The 18,934-nt window shown below is 36.0% G+C and overlaps 1 protein-coding gene across 2 annotated transcripts in view; it reads right to left on the minus strand.

Moving 5' to 3' along the window:
* Window positions 1–1,864: 1,864 nt before the first annotated feature.
* NR2C1 (nuclear receptor subfamily 2 group C member 1) overlaps window positions 1,865–18,934 on the minus strand; it is a 28,743-nt gene continuing 11,673 nt past the window's right edge. Inside the window, exons 4-12 of one of the 2 annotated variants that reach the window (XM_010164603.1) lie at window positions 18,328–18,475; window positions 18,138–18,228; window positions 16,626–16,810; window positions 13,085–13,247; window positions 10,911–11,032; window positions 7,609–7,748; window positions 5,479–5,616; window positions 2,969–3,074; window positions 1,865–2,423 (exon numbers count right to left, since the gene is read on the minus strand). In XM_010164603.1, coding sequence (XP_010162905.1) covers window positions 2,249–2,423; window positions 2,969–3,074; window positions 5,479–5,616; window positions 7,609–7,748; window positions 10,911–11,032; window positions 13,085–13,247; window positions 16,626–16,810; window positions 18,138–18,228; window positions 18,328–18,475 — 1,268 coding nt within the window. In that variant the 3' untranslated portion in view covers window positions 1,865–2,248. The remainder of the gene's footprint in view (window positions 2,424–2,968; window positions 3,075–5,478; window positions 5,617–7,608; window positions 7,749–10,910; window positions 11,033–13,084; window positions 13,248–16,625; window positions 16,811–18,137; window positions 18,229–18,327; window positions 18,476–18,934) is intronic. The other variant, XM_010164602.1, reaches the window with a different exon arrangement.

An 18,934-nucleotide genomic window follows, 5' to 3' on the forward strand; every position in this document is an offset into this window, starting at 1 on the left:
GTACTGCATTTAGAAGGAAAGCAAGCTTTTATTTCCATGTTACTATTATCTGGGTTACATGAAACTGGAGAATATTGGAGTAAAACTCTTCCAACAGTATTGGAATGCCTGGGAAAACATCTTCAAAATATTCAGGAGTCACATGCTGTCAGCTTCCTTAAAAGGTTTAACAGAGAGGACTGTAAATCTCCCATGCCTGTTAGGGCCAGAAGTGAGTTAGGAATAGCACAGGGCTTGGAAGCAGGGTCAGAATTTCTAAGGAGAGCTGAATTGAAGAATGCTATACCTCTGATCTGCAACTTGGTCCTACAGATGGCAAGATGGGCCTCTAACTCCTAGGGAGAGAACAAGCACAGCATATTGTCAGCAACTGTCTTTCATATTTCCATAAACCCTGCTGACGAGATGCATACCTCCTCAGACAGAGAGACTCAGTCCTCATACTGCTGTGCCCTTTGAAAGGCAGAATGTGGGAAGAGCCCAGCTGCCATGGCCAGCTCCAGCACTGGAGGCTGTCCTCCAGCAAGTCAGTAAGTACTGAGGCAGAGCAGGGCAGATGGTTCCATCCTATCAGGGTCCTCTGCACTGAGTGCTTTGGTCTGTGGTATTGGGTATGACTGATCCTGTAGTACAGCCTCAGATTACACGGCTTGGGCAGAAGAGGATCCAAGCAGCTCAGTTAGTGGAATTAAAACCACAGAAATTCTTCTGTGATGGCTGGCTGAGATCCTCAGGTGCTGAGAAAAACTACAGAACTCACCCAAGCCTCATCTAGTAGCCTCTTAGTGTTGGAGTGGTCTTGGAGCTGCTAGTGCAGAGTGGGCAAAGGCCCCCATTTAAGCTGATCTTTTGGTTAAGCTATTTCTGGTGCAACCATGTGTTTCTTGATTGGGTGAGGCTCTTCCTTGTCCAATATTGCCAGAGAAAGAGAATGTTCATGTTAAATAGAACTTGGCCATGATCCAAGATCTAGAAAATCCTAAATGCTAATGTCAGAGGTAGACCACCACTTTTACTAGGATACTTCTCTCATTGTAAGCAACAGGTATTAAATGTATAATTTCCTGTTGCAAAAGGAAGCAAGAAGCAACCATATGTCAGTGTTACTCATCAGTGAGGCACATGTCTCAAGATAGAAACACTTTTAAACCCATCCTTAGATGGAGCTATGGAGTATGACCCAGGCAACATATATGAAGTATCTAGGCCCATTTCTAATAAGGAAAGGAAGAGCAGCAGAGACCATGCTCCCGTAGGGAGGGGCACTGGATTTGACAAACTCAAATTTAAAACATAATCATATCAGACTTGTTGGAAAAGAGAACTACATAGCCAAAGTCTAACAATAATTAAAAAAATACATGAACATAAGTTAGGAGGCATCTAGAATGCCTCCATCATTGTACACTGAGTATGGAAGAGGGAGGGGCAGCATCAAAAAGCTTTAGCTTCTGAGACCAGAAAAACAGGAGGATGCTGTCTATGAATACCTGCAGTATACACTTCTCTGTTAAGTTTTTCATAGAATAAAACAGCTGATGTCTACTACAACACAGTATTCTTTTGCATCCACAAAACAGTCAGTACTGACCTGACCATTTGCTGCTTCACTTTTGATCAACTGTATCAACGTATCATCAGAATATTTAAAAATATGAACTTGCTCTACTTTCCCTGCACTTGTAATGGCGTCCAGTGTTCCATTCAACAAGAAACAAATCTCTCTTCAAACAACAGGAAAAACTAAGTTTGGTTATAAAGGTCTTGTTCCCGTGGAAACACTGGCCTTTTCAAGATGTTTGATCACGTATTTTCCATTTGATCAATCAGAAAGAAATAGCAGCAAAACACTGAAAACACAACTCAGAGAGGAAAGTTAATTTATTTGTCTAAAACATCAAACTAAGTTGAGATACCTTAGTTCAGTCAAAGCTTCTTCAGTTTCCTCACAAGCCTGGACTTCATAAACAAATATTCCAAGTTCATCTATCTACAAAAATAGGATGGACAATTCTTGACTTTCTTCAAATAAAGTTAATTTACAAGTCCTTGAAGATCAGATGAAAAATGGGAAGTGATCCTGTATTCCTTAATACACTCCACCACATTTCCCAAGTGTGCTGGAAAGGAGGAATATTAGCCTTCTTTGGAAAGGTGCATGGGAAGGCTCATTGCCATCTCTTGGAGACAGGGTATATACATTTACATCACCATGACTGCCATGGTACCGAATCCTTGACTGCTACTTTTATAGGGTGTGACCAAGTATCTGAGAGTTGTAGTCCGCTGTCTCCATTCGCAGAATATATGGGATGATGCTATCAATCTGAACATTCCCAATTAGTCCTGCAAAGAATAGCTCTTCAGTGATGGCAGCACTCATCAGCCTAAGAGCAGGCAACCGGAGAAGTAGTCTAGACAGCCTGGAAAATAAGTTCAGTAAGAAGTGTTACTTGTGGTCACAGATTTTGGTGTTATTCACAATCATGTTATCAGTAACAGAAGAGAAAAAAATAACAAGGGACAATATTGGTGAAAATTCACTACACCTAGTTCATGAAAGGCTTAAATATTTAAATCAGTAGAGTATTAAATTTATATTCAGTCATGTCTTCAAGAGTACAAAAAATGTGAATATGCCAGTCAATCACATGGACTGTATAATGTTTGGACTTAGACTAAATGAGAAATATTCCAAGGAGGTGCAATTCAAAAAGAAAATATTAAAAATATATTTTTATTTCCAATATTTCATTTTAGAAATTAATAATGAATGAGTAGATAAGTAATATTCATAATATGCATGAGAATATGCAGAATATCTGAAGTGCTCTAAAGGTAGTTCCTTACCTTTAAGGAAGTAAGAAGAAAATGTTTATATTTATTACAAGAAATACTGTACAAATCAGTATCACCAATGCTTTGAAAAGAGAAGCAATCAAGTAGTAAAGCATATAAGTTTACAGACCTGTAAGTATCATCTGGATATGCTTTTGTTACATAGTCCTGGAACTCCATGTAAGCCTTTTCTTGAAACTTCTCAATCTGTAGCACATTTTCTAGACCCGGATGATCTGGAAAAAAATCCCAAACAACCCACTCTACATTGTAGTTATCCCTAATTCTATAGAAGATTCACTAAAATCCATAGAGATTATCTAATTGTAAGCATACTGAAAGCATTATTTGGTAGCTGTAGCAACTTTGCAGTTTTAATGGAGGGCACCGCTTTTCCTCCTTATGTTTTTTTTCCTCTATGTTTATGTTTTACTTAGTTTTTTATAAATACAACCAGACATTTTTAAGAGTTCAAATAAATGCAGTGCTTGCAATGTTTACATTAATCTTGATTGTACAGCTCTGCTCTCTGTGTAGCAGAAGAACAGCATTGTTTCAATACACTACATTTATTGGAATATTGTATGCATTTGGGTGGGAAATGAAGGATAAAAATAAGATCAGTGGAAAAAGCAGAATAAAAGGCTATGACCCATTTGTTTTCTAAAAACTGTAGAAGATATGTAGCAGATCATTCTTTTTCAACTGTTTGGTGCTAAATTTTCAAACGTGCTAAACATAATTTTTAGCAGTGATTTAAACACTTGAAATCTAAATCTTCCTAAAATGAAAACCTAGCTGCCAAGTCTCATTTGGAAATTATTATCTGGCAATTCCGAACACTTTACATGGTCTGTAATTTTTATGATCCATTTATCTTAATGTAAATATTTTACTGTCATGGAGCACAATAAATCATGTAATTTTATTTTTCAGAAATGGGACCATAAATGAGCTGCCAAATTATGTCAGATAAAATATTTGTAACAGTCACTTCTCATCTCTGAATATATGGCCATCTGTCCACAAAATCAGGAGTTTTTGGTCTAGCTATGGAGATATAGGAGCTTTCAGAGCAATGTAGCAGTTATGTGATACACTGGACAATGCTGAACACATCAGTTCACAGAGGAGTATTTTGTCCTATATAGTAATTCAGTCATTCTGAAAGCATGATTTCAAATTTATGCAGAGGACAAGAGGTTAGCAAGGTCATAAAGAAGCAACACATTTGAAAGACTTGTCTTTGACAGGCAATATGCATTGCTGAATTCCTGTGGATGCTGCCACTTTTACCGTGAGATGTGGATACGCTTTGGAGATACCACATAAATATGAGGGAAACTGCAAAGCAAGAACCCCATAATTTCTAATATATATTAGAAAACCTGCTTAAAATTTACATTTTTGGAGTGTCCAAGTTCCAAAAGATTTTTCCACCTCAACTAATTTCTCTGTGGAAGGATGAGCTGCAACTGAATGGAAAAAGAAAAGTCTTGTGAGATCTGATAAATCTACACAACCGACAAGAACCAAATACCCAGTTCTCCTCCCTATCATACCCTACTGACAGGGGGCAGGTCACTGAGATTCAGACAGCTTTTAAAAATTTCCTCTGATCTTTTCTATGGGACATCAGAATCTAAAAGAGGCACAGCCGTGAGGATTAAGGAAGCTGCTGAAGCTTTCAACACTTTCTAATGCAAAACAGAAGATTTACTTTCTAAATGTGATAGCGAAAAACTCCTGAAGATACAGAAAGTACTTGAAGTTTATATGTTTTTCTTTTATCAAAAAATTTGGTTTTTGTTTTATATTAAAAGCCTAGATTCTGAATGTTTAATCTAAAACCTGCAATATGATATAATATCCGAATGACTTTAGTGAAAAGTTAATTTTATGATTTTCAAATAAAGAAAATTAATTTTGTAATTTTCTACATTTCAGGTGTATGTGCTACATAATCTAACTACTCTGTCACTATCTATTTTAACCAGGGATCCTTCTTCCTCCATATTGTAGACTAATCTCCCAGAAGGGAAAACTAATTATTATTTTATTTTATTTTCACTGTCTTAATATATGTTCATTAATGTTACTTGGAGTACATTAGGTAAAGACAGTTCAGAAGACAGAAAAAAATAATGTAAGGGAATGTTTGTGGTGTTCATTCACCAGAAATGCTGTATGTAATACTTATTTTCAAAATACCCACGTGCAGTGAGGTGATATGTTTCTGTAATTTTGCATGTGAGAACCAATGCCCAGAGAGATAATCTTTCATACATTAAAAACACAACTTCAATCCATCTCAGCTGGGTGTGCAAGAGCAACACTTCCGAAAATTAAACTGCAGGTCCTCAGAAAAAGTTCCCCAGAAAGGAGGCAAAAAATTAAAAGCAATAAATAGTTATTTTTTAAAAAAAGAACATCCATGGCAGAGGCAAGAGGCATTCAGCTATTTACATTAAAAGATGAACCCTCCTCTTCCTACAGTCCTCATTACACACCTTTCCAGATTCCTCAACAATATAGGCAGTAATTCTACAGGTGATAGTAACTGCATATAATGAAACAGGCAGAAGTTATATGGCAAAAACCAGCACAGATTCAAATCTGACATTTGGAATAATTACATACCAGGGCTGAAGAGGACGATTGCTTTCAAATATGCATATTCATATCCATCTAGGCAAAGCTTAACCATGCTGTTACAGAACTCTTGCAATTTGAAGATATGCTCCATTACTAATTTTCCTCTGTCTGTTGGCAGCTTATCTAAGTCAACACACACATAAAATACAAAACTTGCAGGTCAACACACACATGCAAATATTGTGGTCATACTGGATTTAAAAAAAATAATGATTGGTATTAGATTCAAACAGTGGGAAATCTATGTCGTCTATAAACACACATAGTAGGTCTGAATAATCGACACAAACAATTATGGACTATAACGATCTCCCCCACCCCCCTTCTTTTTCCCTCTCTCTTTTTTATTTTTCTCCTCACATTGTACAATTAGGTCTCTTCCTGCCACTAAAGCTTCCAATAATCAGAGGCGACTAGAGCTTGAAATGATCAAGGAAGGGAGAGACGACTTGTAAGTCGAGAATATACTGCTACTGCAGATCTGTGCTTTATGTCTAAGAGCCAGGTACCATGAGGTAGGTTAGTGTGCAGTTTCATGGTTATTTCAGTCAGTCAAAGACCATGCCACTGCTGAAAAAGAAGGTGCACTATACACCTTTCCTGATTTGCATCTAGGGGAACGTGGTTGCTGCAGAGCTGTTCTCCTTGGGTCAGCAATAGCTAAGCTGCCTGAAAATCCTGTTCCCTCCACAGTCCATCCAACTAGGGTCCCTGGGCCCCACATACTTGTTACCTCTTGGAAATGCTGCAGCTGGCATACTACACGACCAGAAGACACTGGATATAAACTTCTGATTTGTGTATTCAGACTGAATTCCCAAATTAAATGGCAAATATATATGTATTTGTAGTAATGATAAAACCATAGTTAATTACTACAATACCCTTTTTGGTGAGCATGCTTTAAAATCATGTAGAGCAGAATAACTTCCCAAATTCCATTTGTATCACTCCTAAAGACATTCACAGACTTATTTGTTAATATCTTTACCTGATCCATTACATTTAGTGGTTTAAAAAATTTGTTTTAATTTTGTTAATTGTTTTAATTTTGTAATTTGAGGGCATATATTGTGAATACTTTTAAAATGTGAAAACTCCTCAGAAATAATTCTTTAATTCCCCTTTTATCACAAAAGGAGAGGAAAAATCTATAGTCTTGTGGACTGTTTTTCTACAGCTTATCAATCTGTTCTTGCCTAGCATTAACTACAGTGAATTTTCACCAACATAACAGCAAATAAATCTAAAATCTAGTTAAAACTGAAAATATTAACATTTTTGTATGTGCATCTACCTTTATTAAAAGTGTGGTGAGACTATGAACAGATGAAGACTACACTATACTATTTTGACTGGTTAGCTTTTAGTGCTGACAACCAACCTTGTAAGCACACAAAAGAGATTAGCTAGAAGACTCCCCTACCCTTCAGAAGAACATTTCCGTCACTCTAGAGTAAATGAAAGAGGAGGCCAACTGACATCTCTTTCATTTGAATGAAAAATAGGCAAAAGATGCAGGACACAGGATTAATAGGGAACAAAGCACATTTAGTGACGATGTGTTGAAGACTTGCATGTGGTCTAAATCTAGCATACAGAAGTCAGCAAGCCAAGTTATGTAAAGGAAGTTTATCACCAAATTGGCATTCGGCTGATTTGTGTCACAGCTATAAACAGCAAGGACAGGTGGGTCATTCTTTACTCATATTCACAGTATATTTGTGTTCTCAACATTGATGCTGCCTGAAATATTCCTAATTTGAGCTGATACATATTAATAGAACAGCAAAACACTATCAGACGTTACACAGACACACAATAAAAACCACCCCAGTAAATGCTAACCTATTAGATAGATGGGTAATTTTTAATTTTTTTTTTTAATTTGAGGGCATATATTAGCATAGCTGACTTTTGCAAAATGGATAAAAATTCCATCTTGTCAATTGTATTCTCAAGTATTATTTTCTTTCAATACTAACCACAAAACTCTATAAACAGTATATTTTCATTAACAACTGAAGGATAAGTAAAAAGCTTCTGTGCAGTTCAAAACTTAAAAACCATGAAGTAATTCCCAAAGTCTGGCAATGTACACAGTGTACACCTTACCTTGCTGTAAACTGCCATGAAGGTGATTAACAAATGCAGTTAATATAGTTGCCACATTCATAACTTGTGAACATTGTGCAAGACCAAGCGTAAAAAGTTCGTTCCAGCAGGCTTTTACTAATGATATGCTGTTATCCTGTCTATTAAAAAATACAAAAATTTCACTTAATAAAACCAGCCATTTGCATTCACATAGTTTTTTTAATTTGAAGAACACTTCATAAAACATTCATCTAATTCAACATTGCAACCAGTACCAAAATGAAGCCCTGTATCAAAAATATTTTTATTTGCATGGTAGGGTTAAAACATCTGTTTTAGTGACATTTGTAAAGAAGAAATTTTTGTTCTGATGATCTAAAAGGGACAGATTTCTATCACAAAAGCAGACTGAAGTTAAAATAAATGACAACTGTCTGGGCATATTCCATCATGCTAGTTTTCCTAGAATTTGCACTAATTTTTTAATAACATCTACATACATGGACCAAAAAAGCTTGCATTGTTCCTGTATTGTGGATGTAGAATAGACTCAAAAGTCTTTCCCCCCCCCCACTTGAAATTTGTCAGGTCGGTATAATTTCTTAATTAAAAATACATGTGAGATGGAACATGTGAGATTGAGTTTCGGACCTTTCTGACTGCTATTTTTGTATCCCCTCCATGTTTGGAATAAGGTCTGAAATACAGACTTCAAAGCATAAATAGAAGTCATGAGGATTTCTCTGCTGTAAGAATTAGTCCTTAAACTAAGTTTCATGTGTAGTCAATTTTTTTTTTTTTCAAATACTGAAATTTAAAATTAGTTATGTCAATCCATATTCAGGCACTTCCATATTAGTAATCTAACTTTCAGTACTGCCAAGCATCTCTAACTTGTAGAGCTTAACAAGAGCTCAGTACCTTAAAAAGGAAATCCTAACAGTGAGGAGTCAAATTCAGGTACCATGTTTCACAGTTTTAGCCAGTAAATATAAATAACAGAAATTTAAAAGAAGCACAAGAGCTATCAAAGAAGAAAAGCATATTAAAGCTAGGATTTCAGCTACAAAAATATAATGGAATGGATTTTTGCAAGAATGCTGATGCAATCTTCAAGAACATTTCTGATGATGTACTGCAATACTAATATGCCAAATGACAGATTACATTAATGTAGACTTGCCCTGTACTGGGTTACACAGAGCTTACCTAGGGCAGTATTTTTTTACTATGATTCAGTTCTTGTTATGGTGGACATGATACTGTACATGCAGCTTCTGCACATTTGTCACATCCCCATTCATCTCCTGTCAAAGGGACTATGCTGAGGGACAGTGAAAATAGGGTGTACTGGCTACTCAGCCGGTATGTGTGTAGTAGATCTAGAGCAACTTTACAACTGATGAGACTCAGGCTAGAACCAGCTGATCAAACTTAAGCAGCCTCCAAAAACTAAGAGGCTGTAACCAGCTTAATGAACATTTCAGGAGAATCTCTCTGGTCTACAAAGATCCTTGTGCAGGAAGATGAACTAAGCAATAATTTGGTATCATTAACTAAATCGGTGTGCCGAAGCCAAGCTTATTGCCTAGACTAAGGAAAACATTGCCTGAGGAGGGAACCATGTGGATCCAGTTATCTCTCTTCCTTACAAAAACATCACTATAGTTTTGTTTTGGCTCGTCAAATCCTCTCAATTACTAGTACAAGGAATTTATCTTCATTTTAAAAGTGAAATGAGTCACACTTCTAAAAGTCAAAATTATAGTACATAATGTGCTGAAACTAAAAATGCTGCATTAATTTCAAATAAATCTCCACTTGAAAAAAGTTAGTATTTTAAGCTCTTCAAAAGGAAAACTGTATATTTATGTTCAATAGTGTTTAAATATACTGTTGCCCATGATCATGACTGGGACTGTAAATGCTAACACAGGTGAATATTAACACTATTAAGACAGCCTACTCCTCCATTTTTTAATTCAAACAGAAAACTATATTGGGAATTACCATATTAAAAAAAAATGCACATTTTCTATAAGCATTTCTTGTTAAATATTTTTGGAGAGACAGATCTTCTGCACAACATTTTATTTTTAAAAAGCATTTCCCATTTGTTGTTACAACACTAATTTGCAGTGCCTCTGTTACAAAAACCTTTTAAAAATGTATAATGATATAATAAACTATGTAATTTGCTATGTATTTTGAAATTCTGCAGGGCAACGACTTCTACTAAACTAAAACATCATATCTACCTGATTTTTTTTATACTTGCTATTGTTTATCTTTATACAATTTTACTTTTTCCTTCTCCAAAGCACGGGTTTTGATTACACACAATATAGTATCTTTCCAAAAACTTTCCCTAAACAATGCAGAATCATTTGGCTTAAACATCTGCGTAAACACAAATGGTGATCACAGATCATCCTGGTTTTGACAGCCTTCCTGGAAAAGGGGACAATCCCTCACTTTAAAAAGGAATTATCTTTGTTGCCACAGTCATACATTATTTTGATATTGAATTAAATAAAACCACTGTGGATGACAACAGACAATCATGATTTATAGTAATTTTGTGTCAGAGCTGATACAGTATCTTTATTTGTTTGATGTGTCTTCATAAAATTGCTTCTGAAAATGACAGAAATTACTTTTCCCAATGCTGTTTTGAGATGTTTTCTCATGATGCTCAGCAATGTACTACTACATTTAGCTTAAGAACTTCAAGCAATACACTGATTTCTACTGGAAAAGCAGGATGTTATACAAACTAAAAAGAATAATAAGAATCACTTTCTGGTTACAGCAACCATTTGCTTTTGGGAAATCCCCTGAAATTAGACAACTTAACCCTGAATGACTGCTGAATCCAGCTAACCATTTTCTTCATATAGGTTATTAAAGGGAAAATTATTACTACTAATTCACCTATAAAGATAACAATATTTGAGGATCCAAAGAGGAGCTGGTTCTTTTTGGTGACTGTCTGATAAACATCTTAGTTTGGGATGGAGCTATTAAAAAATGATAGGAAATCCTATTTAATAAAAATGTATTAAAGTGGTAGCAGTGTGCAGACATTTGATTGTTAATAAATCTACTCCTTTTTCCTTGAAAACCCAACTAAAGTACCTGAATTGGACTGAAGTTGGGAGTAGTTTTCATTCACAAAATTTACCTTCATGATGAAGATCTATAAAATAGTTTTAATAAGTAGATTTGTATTTTAAAATGTCCCTGAATAAGATAGAGAAAATAAAACATTAAAAAGTGCGTATTCACAAGATGAGTGAGTAGAGGAACTGAACACTTACCCTAAAGCTTGGAAAGATGGAATGGAACGTGCCCAGTGCATGGACAGGAAAAGCAACCTAGAAGCAGACTCGCAGATATAGTGAACATTAAGATATTCAGGCATAGGAGAAGGCATGGTGAGCTGGTAACAAAAACAAACAAACAAAAAATTGCAAGTCAGTTATTTTACTTTCTTCAGAAAAAAAAAAAAAAAAAACATGGAAAAAAAAAAAAAAACATGGTAAGAAATAAATCCTAAGAGTTTCTTTTAAGTGAAAAAGTAAAATTGCTTTTTTAAATAAACATGAGATAATACTGAAATAAAACTGAATAACTGCCTTTATCATTATTAGCCACACTGTTATACCCTATAGTAACTACAAAGCAACAAGAAAGGCAAAAATTTGGAATCTTTATCTTAGATAAATATTCATGCCTGGGACACCTGGAGATGGAAAATTACAAATAAAACTCAACTTTTGAGACACTCTCAAAGAACAAAAGTTTTAGAAGAATCATTGCAATTAGAATGAAATTGCTTCACACTTATATATAGATAAATACATAAAAAGTACAAACACAGAGGCATCATTACTTTCTAAAGCTTCTCCCAGAGGACTGGAATAAGGGGTCTGAAAAATTAGAGGATTCCCCCCAGTTCCTGGGGAGAGTGTGCGTGTGTGAATTCTATTTCACAAAAAAAATCTTTTTTTTATACTTATAATTAATATGTGACAAATAAATGCATCAGAATTCTTTTGATGTGTAAAATACTTAATATACAGCTGCTCCCAAGTCCTAAAAATATAATCAACAGACATCAGAAAGGATCAGCTCTACCCTTCTCAACCTGCATGAATAAAATCAGTGGCGCTACCTGCATATGTGAAGAAAATTTCAACCACAAACTGCTAAATATAGTGTTGTAGTTTTATCTTCAGAAATTAATATTTCTTAATATAATGGTTTGGCTAACACAATTTTCACGTGCTGATGAGAGGGTGTCGTGGTTTAACCCCGCCTGGCAACTAAGCACCACAGAGCTGCTTGCTCATTCCCCCGCAGTGGGATGGGGGGAGAGAATTATAAGGGTAAAAGTGAGAAAACTCATGGGTTGAGATAAAAGCAGTTTAATAACTTAAATAAAATATAACAATAATAATAATTGTAGTGAAAAGGAAAATAATAAAAAATGAAAAATAACAAAGAGATAAATAAAACCCAAGAAAGACAAGTGATGCAAATGAAAACAATTGCTCACCAATTGACTGATGCCCAGCCAGTCCCTGAGCAGCAGTTCCCCCGCCAAGCTCCCCTCTAGTTTTATTGCTGAGCATGATGTCATATGGTGTGGGATATCCCTGTGGTCAGTTGGGGCCAGCTGCCCCAGCTGCGTCCCCTCCCAACCTCTTGTGCACCCCCAGCCCACTCACTGGTGGGGTGGGGTGAGAAGCAGAAAAGGCCTCGACTCTGTGTAAGCTCAGCAGTAACTCAGACATCTCTGAATTATCAGCACCGTTTCCAGCACAAATCCAAAACACAGCCCCTTAACAGCTACCGTGAAGAAAATTAACTCTACCCCAGACAAAATCAGCACAGAGGGGCAAAGTTTAATAAAATGCCTCGTAATGAAGAATTTTTCAGATGAGCAAGCTTTTTGATTTGTCCAAGAATAATAAGATGGAAAAAAAGGACAGAAGAATTTCTGCAGGCTCATAAAATGAGAAATAAAGCCAGAAAATACATGGCTCACTAAAAAAGAAACTGTATTTTCCCTTAATGATTAAAGTTAATTAATACCATACTAAAATAGGGTATATAGACAAAGGAGAAACTGATAAACACACTTAAGAGCCTCAAAATCCAGTTGCAAATTACATCTGATTCACTTGTTAACAAGAGAGAGAAGGTGGATGTTGACTCTGCTTCACGCTACTCTATGTAAGTTCTTTTGCACTGATTACCTAGTATTTTTAAGGTAAGAAGCTATAAAATAAACAGTGCAGTTAAACCACTGAAGAGCTGTACATTTTCCCAAATAGTTAACCCGTGAACAAAAGCAGTGTATTCATTTCTGATTAATACCTGATCAAACAGTTAACTCTTCTAAGAAATTAAAAATAAAACTTAATCAGATCATTATTTTATATTACTGTGTTAAAATGCTTATAAATAGTCAACAGTAAAAAAGTACCCTGAATGCTACATGTGCATCACTGAGTAGCGGCCCCTCTATCTCAATGATATTCATGCTCGTTTCTCCGCCAATCAGCTGCACACTGGCTTCAACACCTTCAGAGTTCTGGCACGCTGTGCTCTCTCCTGGATTTAATGCTTTTGCAAGAGTATCAAAGGCCCTGTAAGATCACAACAAAGGAACAGATAAAATAAAACTTCATAGAGTCTGTTTCAATTTGGGAGGAACCTGCACATGTCTGAAATCTGTATTTAGATGTCTGTTTCAAACACTCCACTGAATAAAATCCCTGAAAACTCCAACTGACAGTGGCTCTGAAACAAAAATTAGCAGCAGATCCTGTTCACTCTAGCTGCCAACAAATTCAGTTTTGTCATATTGATTGTGCTGCTGAATTAGTTTGCCTTTCCAGATCTCCTTAGGGATGTTTACTGAGAGTGCTGGCATGAGTGTTTTGAGCACAGGATCATCAGAGTGCTGTTAAAGCAACTTAATTTACATGTAAATTCTACAGACTTCTGCTGCTATGAAGCACAACTGGAACAAGCTTAAGCTTTTTTTTTTTTTTTTTTTTTTAAGTAATGAGTCGTGGTTATGTTATTCAACTTAATTTGAAAATACTGTTTTGCAATATCTAAGAGAAAGCACTCTCATGCTTTCAGTACCATCCTTAGTATCCTTTGATATGGGACAATGACTCCTGTGAAGACCAAGTCACATATACGAATGTTATGGGGGAGATGCCAGGAAGAGCACAGATATTATTCATTATTTTGCTGCTTGATAACAGATCCATTGTTTTTCTGTGCGTGGATACATCTGAGAGCCAAAACTGATGTATCTTAAATAAAAAATATACAGATTTGATCACTGCCTACAGACAGATGATATATCCTGAGAGCAGTATCATTTGTATACAGCACTGCATGAAAAACTTATGCATAGAAGTCTGAAAACTTTACAAAAGCTGATTATCAGTTTGTATGTACAACTGATTCTCAATTTAAAGAGACATGTTTATTACCACAGAATCTAAACTCACCGATTTAATACCAAAATCTGGAGTAGAATTTTGCCACCTTCTCTTCACCCACACTCCCTAGCTATTTAAATCCATTAACATGCTAAAAAAAAAAAAAAATCAAAATGTTTACTATGTTTGACATAACCATTTACAGCCACACAAAAAAAACACAATAAAAGAGCTGCTGACACCGCCTCAGGCTTAAGATGGTAAATGAACTAGTTGTTGGTCCGACACTAGCCTGCGCACCTTGATGCACACACACGATGGTGACTGGGGCATGCCCAACTGGACTAAACAGAGGTAAGTGGACTACAGATACTCTTGGGATGTTTTGCGTCTCAGGTATATGGAAAGTAGGCATAAAGGGAATGCATTCGTGGGTGAGCTCTAGAAGTTCTATTATTGGACTCCTGCTAGGAGATCTGAGATTTAGGTTCTGTGTGGCTCACTCTTGGCAGTCTTAGATAGAACAGGCAAACCCAGCAGCTCAGGGGCAGCTGCTTCTTAGGAAAAGTAGGATCTCTGCAGGGCTCTTCATGTAGGAGGGCCAGAAATGTAAGAGAGGAATGAGATCTCTCCTTTCCCCAAAAGGTAAATTCTCCTCTGCCACAATCCTGTATTTACTCTACTATAGGCTGAAGAGTCCTTTTCAAACAGGGTGGGCAGCACACTAGTTAACCATGTCAGCCCATGATACTTTCTTTACAACTTATTCTTGAATGTTTGCTTTCAAAGAAATCTTACGCCTCCTATCTCAGAAACTGAGAGTACCAAGCCAACAGAAGTCAACAGAAGCTTTGTTTCCCCACGGCTCAGCACTGTGGGTCCTTTTCATACATGAAGCCCCAACATCAGCAACAACTGCAAGGTAAAATACCAAGGAAAAGAGAATCGAGAACAAAGCTTGCCTGGAAGCTATGAAAACCTAGGTCACTAAGCGAGAAAAGAGGGTATAATCAACATTAAAATACATGGTATTGATATCCTTTGCTAGAAACAACTTTGGCTCTCTTTTTGTCAGGCCCAGTCACTAACAGATATATGACTGCTGATAAACTGTAAAAAAATGAACAGATAATGAAGCCATTAGAGGACAAGGCATATAACATTATAATACAAAAGCAGAGGAACGCTAACAACAAAGTTGTACACTAAATTTGTGTCAGCAAAAGTGAAAACTTTACTGTAGCTGCAAGCTACGGAATATAATAAAATACGTGAAAAACACGGATGGGAAAAACTTGCTTCCTGAAATTCCTTAAACTCCTTTTCTTCAGTAAACATCTGCATCTGTTAGATCAAGCTGGCATAAGGCCTTGTAAGGAAATCAAAGATTTAGATAAAAATTTTAGTTTCCACTTAGGTAACAACTTCTCTTTCACAGGAGTATTTAACTTGAACCTCCCCACTGGAAATCTATTAGGTAACCTACTGGACAGGAGTACTCACTAAGCTGAGTCAGAGATTTTTCAAGCCCTCTGGCTGAGAGAACTTGGTGTCTTGTTATAGTCAGATTTTTAAAAATGAACAGAAACACGGAGGTTGGCAAAAGCAAGCAACTGAAAGTGCCAGGAAATAAAGTAATCAAAGATTATAATGCAACCTTATTACTACATCTTTTGGAACAGCTGTAGTATCGAATGAAGTTTATCAGCATGTACAATGATACTATTTACACACATATTCTTATTTTCTTTACTTAGGAGGACATAGCAAAGGCCCAAATCAGCACCTGCATAAAGTCACACTGACTTTCCAAGCAGCATATAAAGAAAGGAGCAGAACAAATGCATTCGGCTTGCAATTATACAAAGCAGTAGAGACTACAGGGAAAAATGATGTATTTCAGTCAGTACAAACTAATTCACCATACACCAATCTTTTTTACCTCTGCGGATTTACTCCACATAGACATTTTTTAAACCAGCATGTACAATGTAGTTAGTGTGTAAAGGAATATTGCTGGGACGTCAGAAGCTTGCATGAGATAGTAACCGAGGAAGAATACAATTGTAACTGACAGAATAACTGAGTATGTATTACACAGAGCATCTTATACATACGCTCACCAAAATGGCCCAGTTCAAACCAGTGCAAGACACAAGTCTGTAAGATACTGAATGAACGTATTTGTATTGACGGTGAAAATTCTGTGAGTTCTGTGTAGAAAGAAAATGCTTTTCAAGCTTTTAGGACTGTTAATAGTTACAGGTATTAAACTACTTACACAGGCAAGATCTCTAAGAAAGAGTTTTCCAGGATGATACAAAGTACTTAGACTATAGACAAGATCTAAGACATGTTGAGGACAACCAAAAGGTAAAAAAATCAGCTGATTTACACTGAAATTCATTTCAAGGACAAACAATTGAAAGTATTTATTTCTCAAATGGAATTTCCTTATGATTTCACTTTATTTGGAAGAATCTTAGATCTACCTTCTACATGAGCTCAGACTGTTATTTTTAATGCTGTTAAATGACCTATATTTTCAAGTGTAACATCCCTTACCTTGTAACATCACTACTAGCTTGTTCTTCTTGCTGGAGTTCAGATAATGATGCATCTCCGTTACTTAAACTCTCAATCATGGATAGTTCTGTACTGCCTTGTGACACGTCTTTGCACTTACTGAGATTTGCTAATGAAGTCACCACATTTGCCAGTGTACTTAAATCTCCCTGACATGCTTCAACCTAAAGGAAAAGTAGAGTTTTTAATTCACTCATATTGGCAGCAGTTAACTTGCAGTAGAAAAATTTAACTTTTACATAAACTAAGAATTGGGCATGTGAATAGACCTGTAAGAAAATTACTATTTTCAGTACACAGGTAATCATAATGCAGTAATTAGACACTGCACTGCTTCTAAAATATGAAATATCTAGACATCTACTTTTACAAGTAATAGCTATCTATTTCTTTCAGAAAGAATGCTACAGATGGTAAGTGCAGAATTGTCTCCACTTACTAGTCAGTCACCAGGACCATAAAACTGCACTAGATTGTATTTTTAGCATCTTCCTTCCTTCTTTGTGTAAATGAGACAGTAGTAATAGGGTAAGAGAATGTTTTAAAAGAAGGAATGGATAAAAAGTCATTTTTAAAAGCAAGCAGAAAAAGATTTCTGATGCAGACATTTTGTTTTTTATGTCTTTATTTAACTGCAAGGGAACAAGGTGATTCAGTAGTGGCGAGCAACTCAGAGGCAGCAAGACGTGTTTCCCACCCTGACCCACAAAAAAACATTAATAAGGAAAGTGCATGATTACAGACAAGTATGCTGCTGCTAACACCATTATGCTACATGTCATTTCTTTTGCGTTGTCATACTCTACAGATGGAGCCAGAAAAGTTAAATGGAATAAACAACTTTCTATGGGGCCTTTTGCAGACAGAGCAAGCAAGGCAAAATGCATGAAAACAGTATGAGGTAATTTAATATCAGCTAGAAAAATACAAAAGCTTCCTACTGTGCATGCGTAGAGAAGTTATTACATGGCTTTAGTGGATCAGTAAGTGTAACAAAATAGAAACAAAGGAAAACCAGCTCAGAAATAAGACTGTTGCTGAGATAGCTCTTATAGATAGCTAACTTATCTATCTTATAGATAGCTTTGCAAAAAAACCAGCAATTCAAGGGAAAAAAACCCCTAACAGTATTTATGAAATGCACTGTGATAATGCCGTGGGAGGTTTTGCAAACACCTCACTCTACTGGGATAAAAGAAATATCCAAGTATCAGAATTGCTCAAAACAAAGAAAAAATATGCAGCCCTTAAAGCTCTCTAAAAACATGGAGGAAGGCATTTACTTTTTAGTAAATTTATTTTTAGTTTTTAGCATTTTTACTATGCAAGGCTAAAAGCATTCTTGTGAAGAAAAGGCATTTGCCACAGTAGCTAATGTTTGTAAAGTCGTGTTCTAAAAATTAATTTAGCAAAACAGAACATCGTTCCCTCCCTACATCCACAATTACAGCAATCAACTCTACTTAATATACCCGTCATATCATCATATACCTTATCTGGAGTCATCAGCACAGCAGGCTCACTTTTTACTGCAGACTGATGAATGTTAACAAACATTCCTGATTCCAGCAGACCTGTCGATCTGACATAAAACAGCATACATTTTAATTTTGGTTAATTTTTAAATTATTTTTTCCTGTTTCAGGAAACAGGGAGCTGCTCCAGAGCAGAATTTACATACCTTGCTGTTTCATTGTCTGTTACAAAAGTTGGAGTTGCAGCTAATGGACTACGAAGATCTTTCCGAATGTAGATCTTCTCTGTAGAAGCTGCACAGTTTGAAGATTTTTCTCTTGACATTTCAATAGGTTTCCGCTCGCACTGTACAGCTAACAAAACAATATGCAACTATTAAGTCAAATCTCAAATTACAGACTAAGAAATAATCCTTTTTCCCCTCTCTTCGATCTGCAGTTTTAATAATGGTTCTGAATATAACTAAAAAAAACCCACCCCATAACCAATAAGCTAATAACTTGGGTAAAGAATGACACACCAATTTGATTTGTTCTGAATGAAATGATGTAGTAGTCAAAGTCTGAGACCAAACATAAAGACACTTAATTTTTCAAGTTACAATTAAGGGAGAAATCCTCTTATATGTTATTTTTAATTTGGATCTTTAAATGGAAGCTTACAGCTTCTCCTTCTCTCAATTTCACTATCCCACTCTCAGTTCATTTGTAAAGGACTCATGGTACCCTGGTACCCTTTCCCATGGATTGTGGGTCTAGGTTGAACCCACATAACTTTACATACTCAAAAGAAGCTCCCCAAGTTAGGAGGGA

The sequence above is a fragment of the Antrostomus carolinensis genome, unplaced genomic scaffold, assembly GCF_000700745.2.
Source record: "Antrostomus carolinensis isolate BGI_N321 unplaced genomic scaffold, ASM70074v2 scaffold24053, whole genome shotgun sequence".
Taxonomy (NCBI): domain Eukaryota; kingdom Metazoa; phylum Chordata; class Aves; order Caprimulgiformes; family Caprimulgidae; genus Antrostomus; species Antrostomus carolinensis.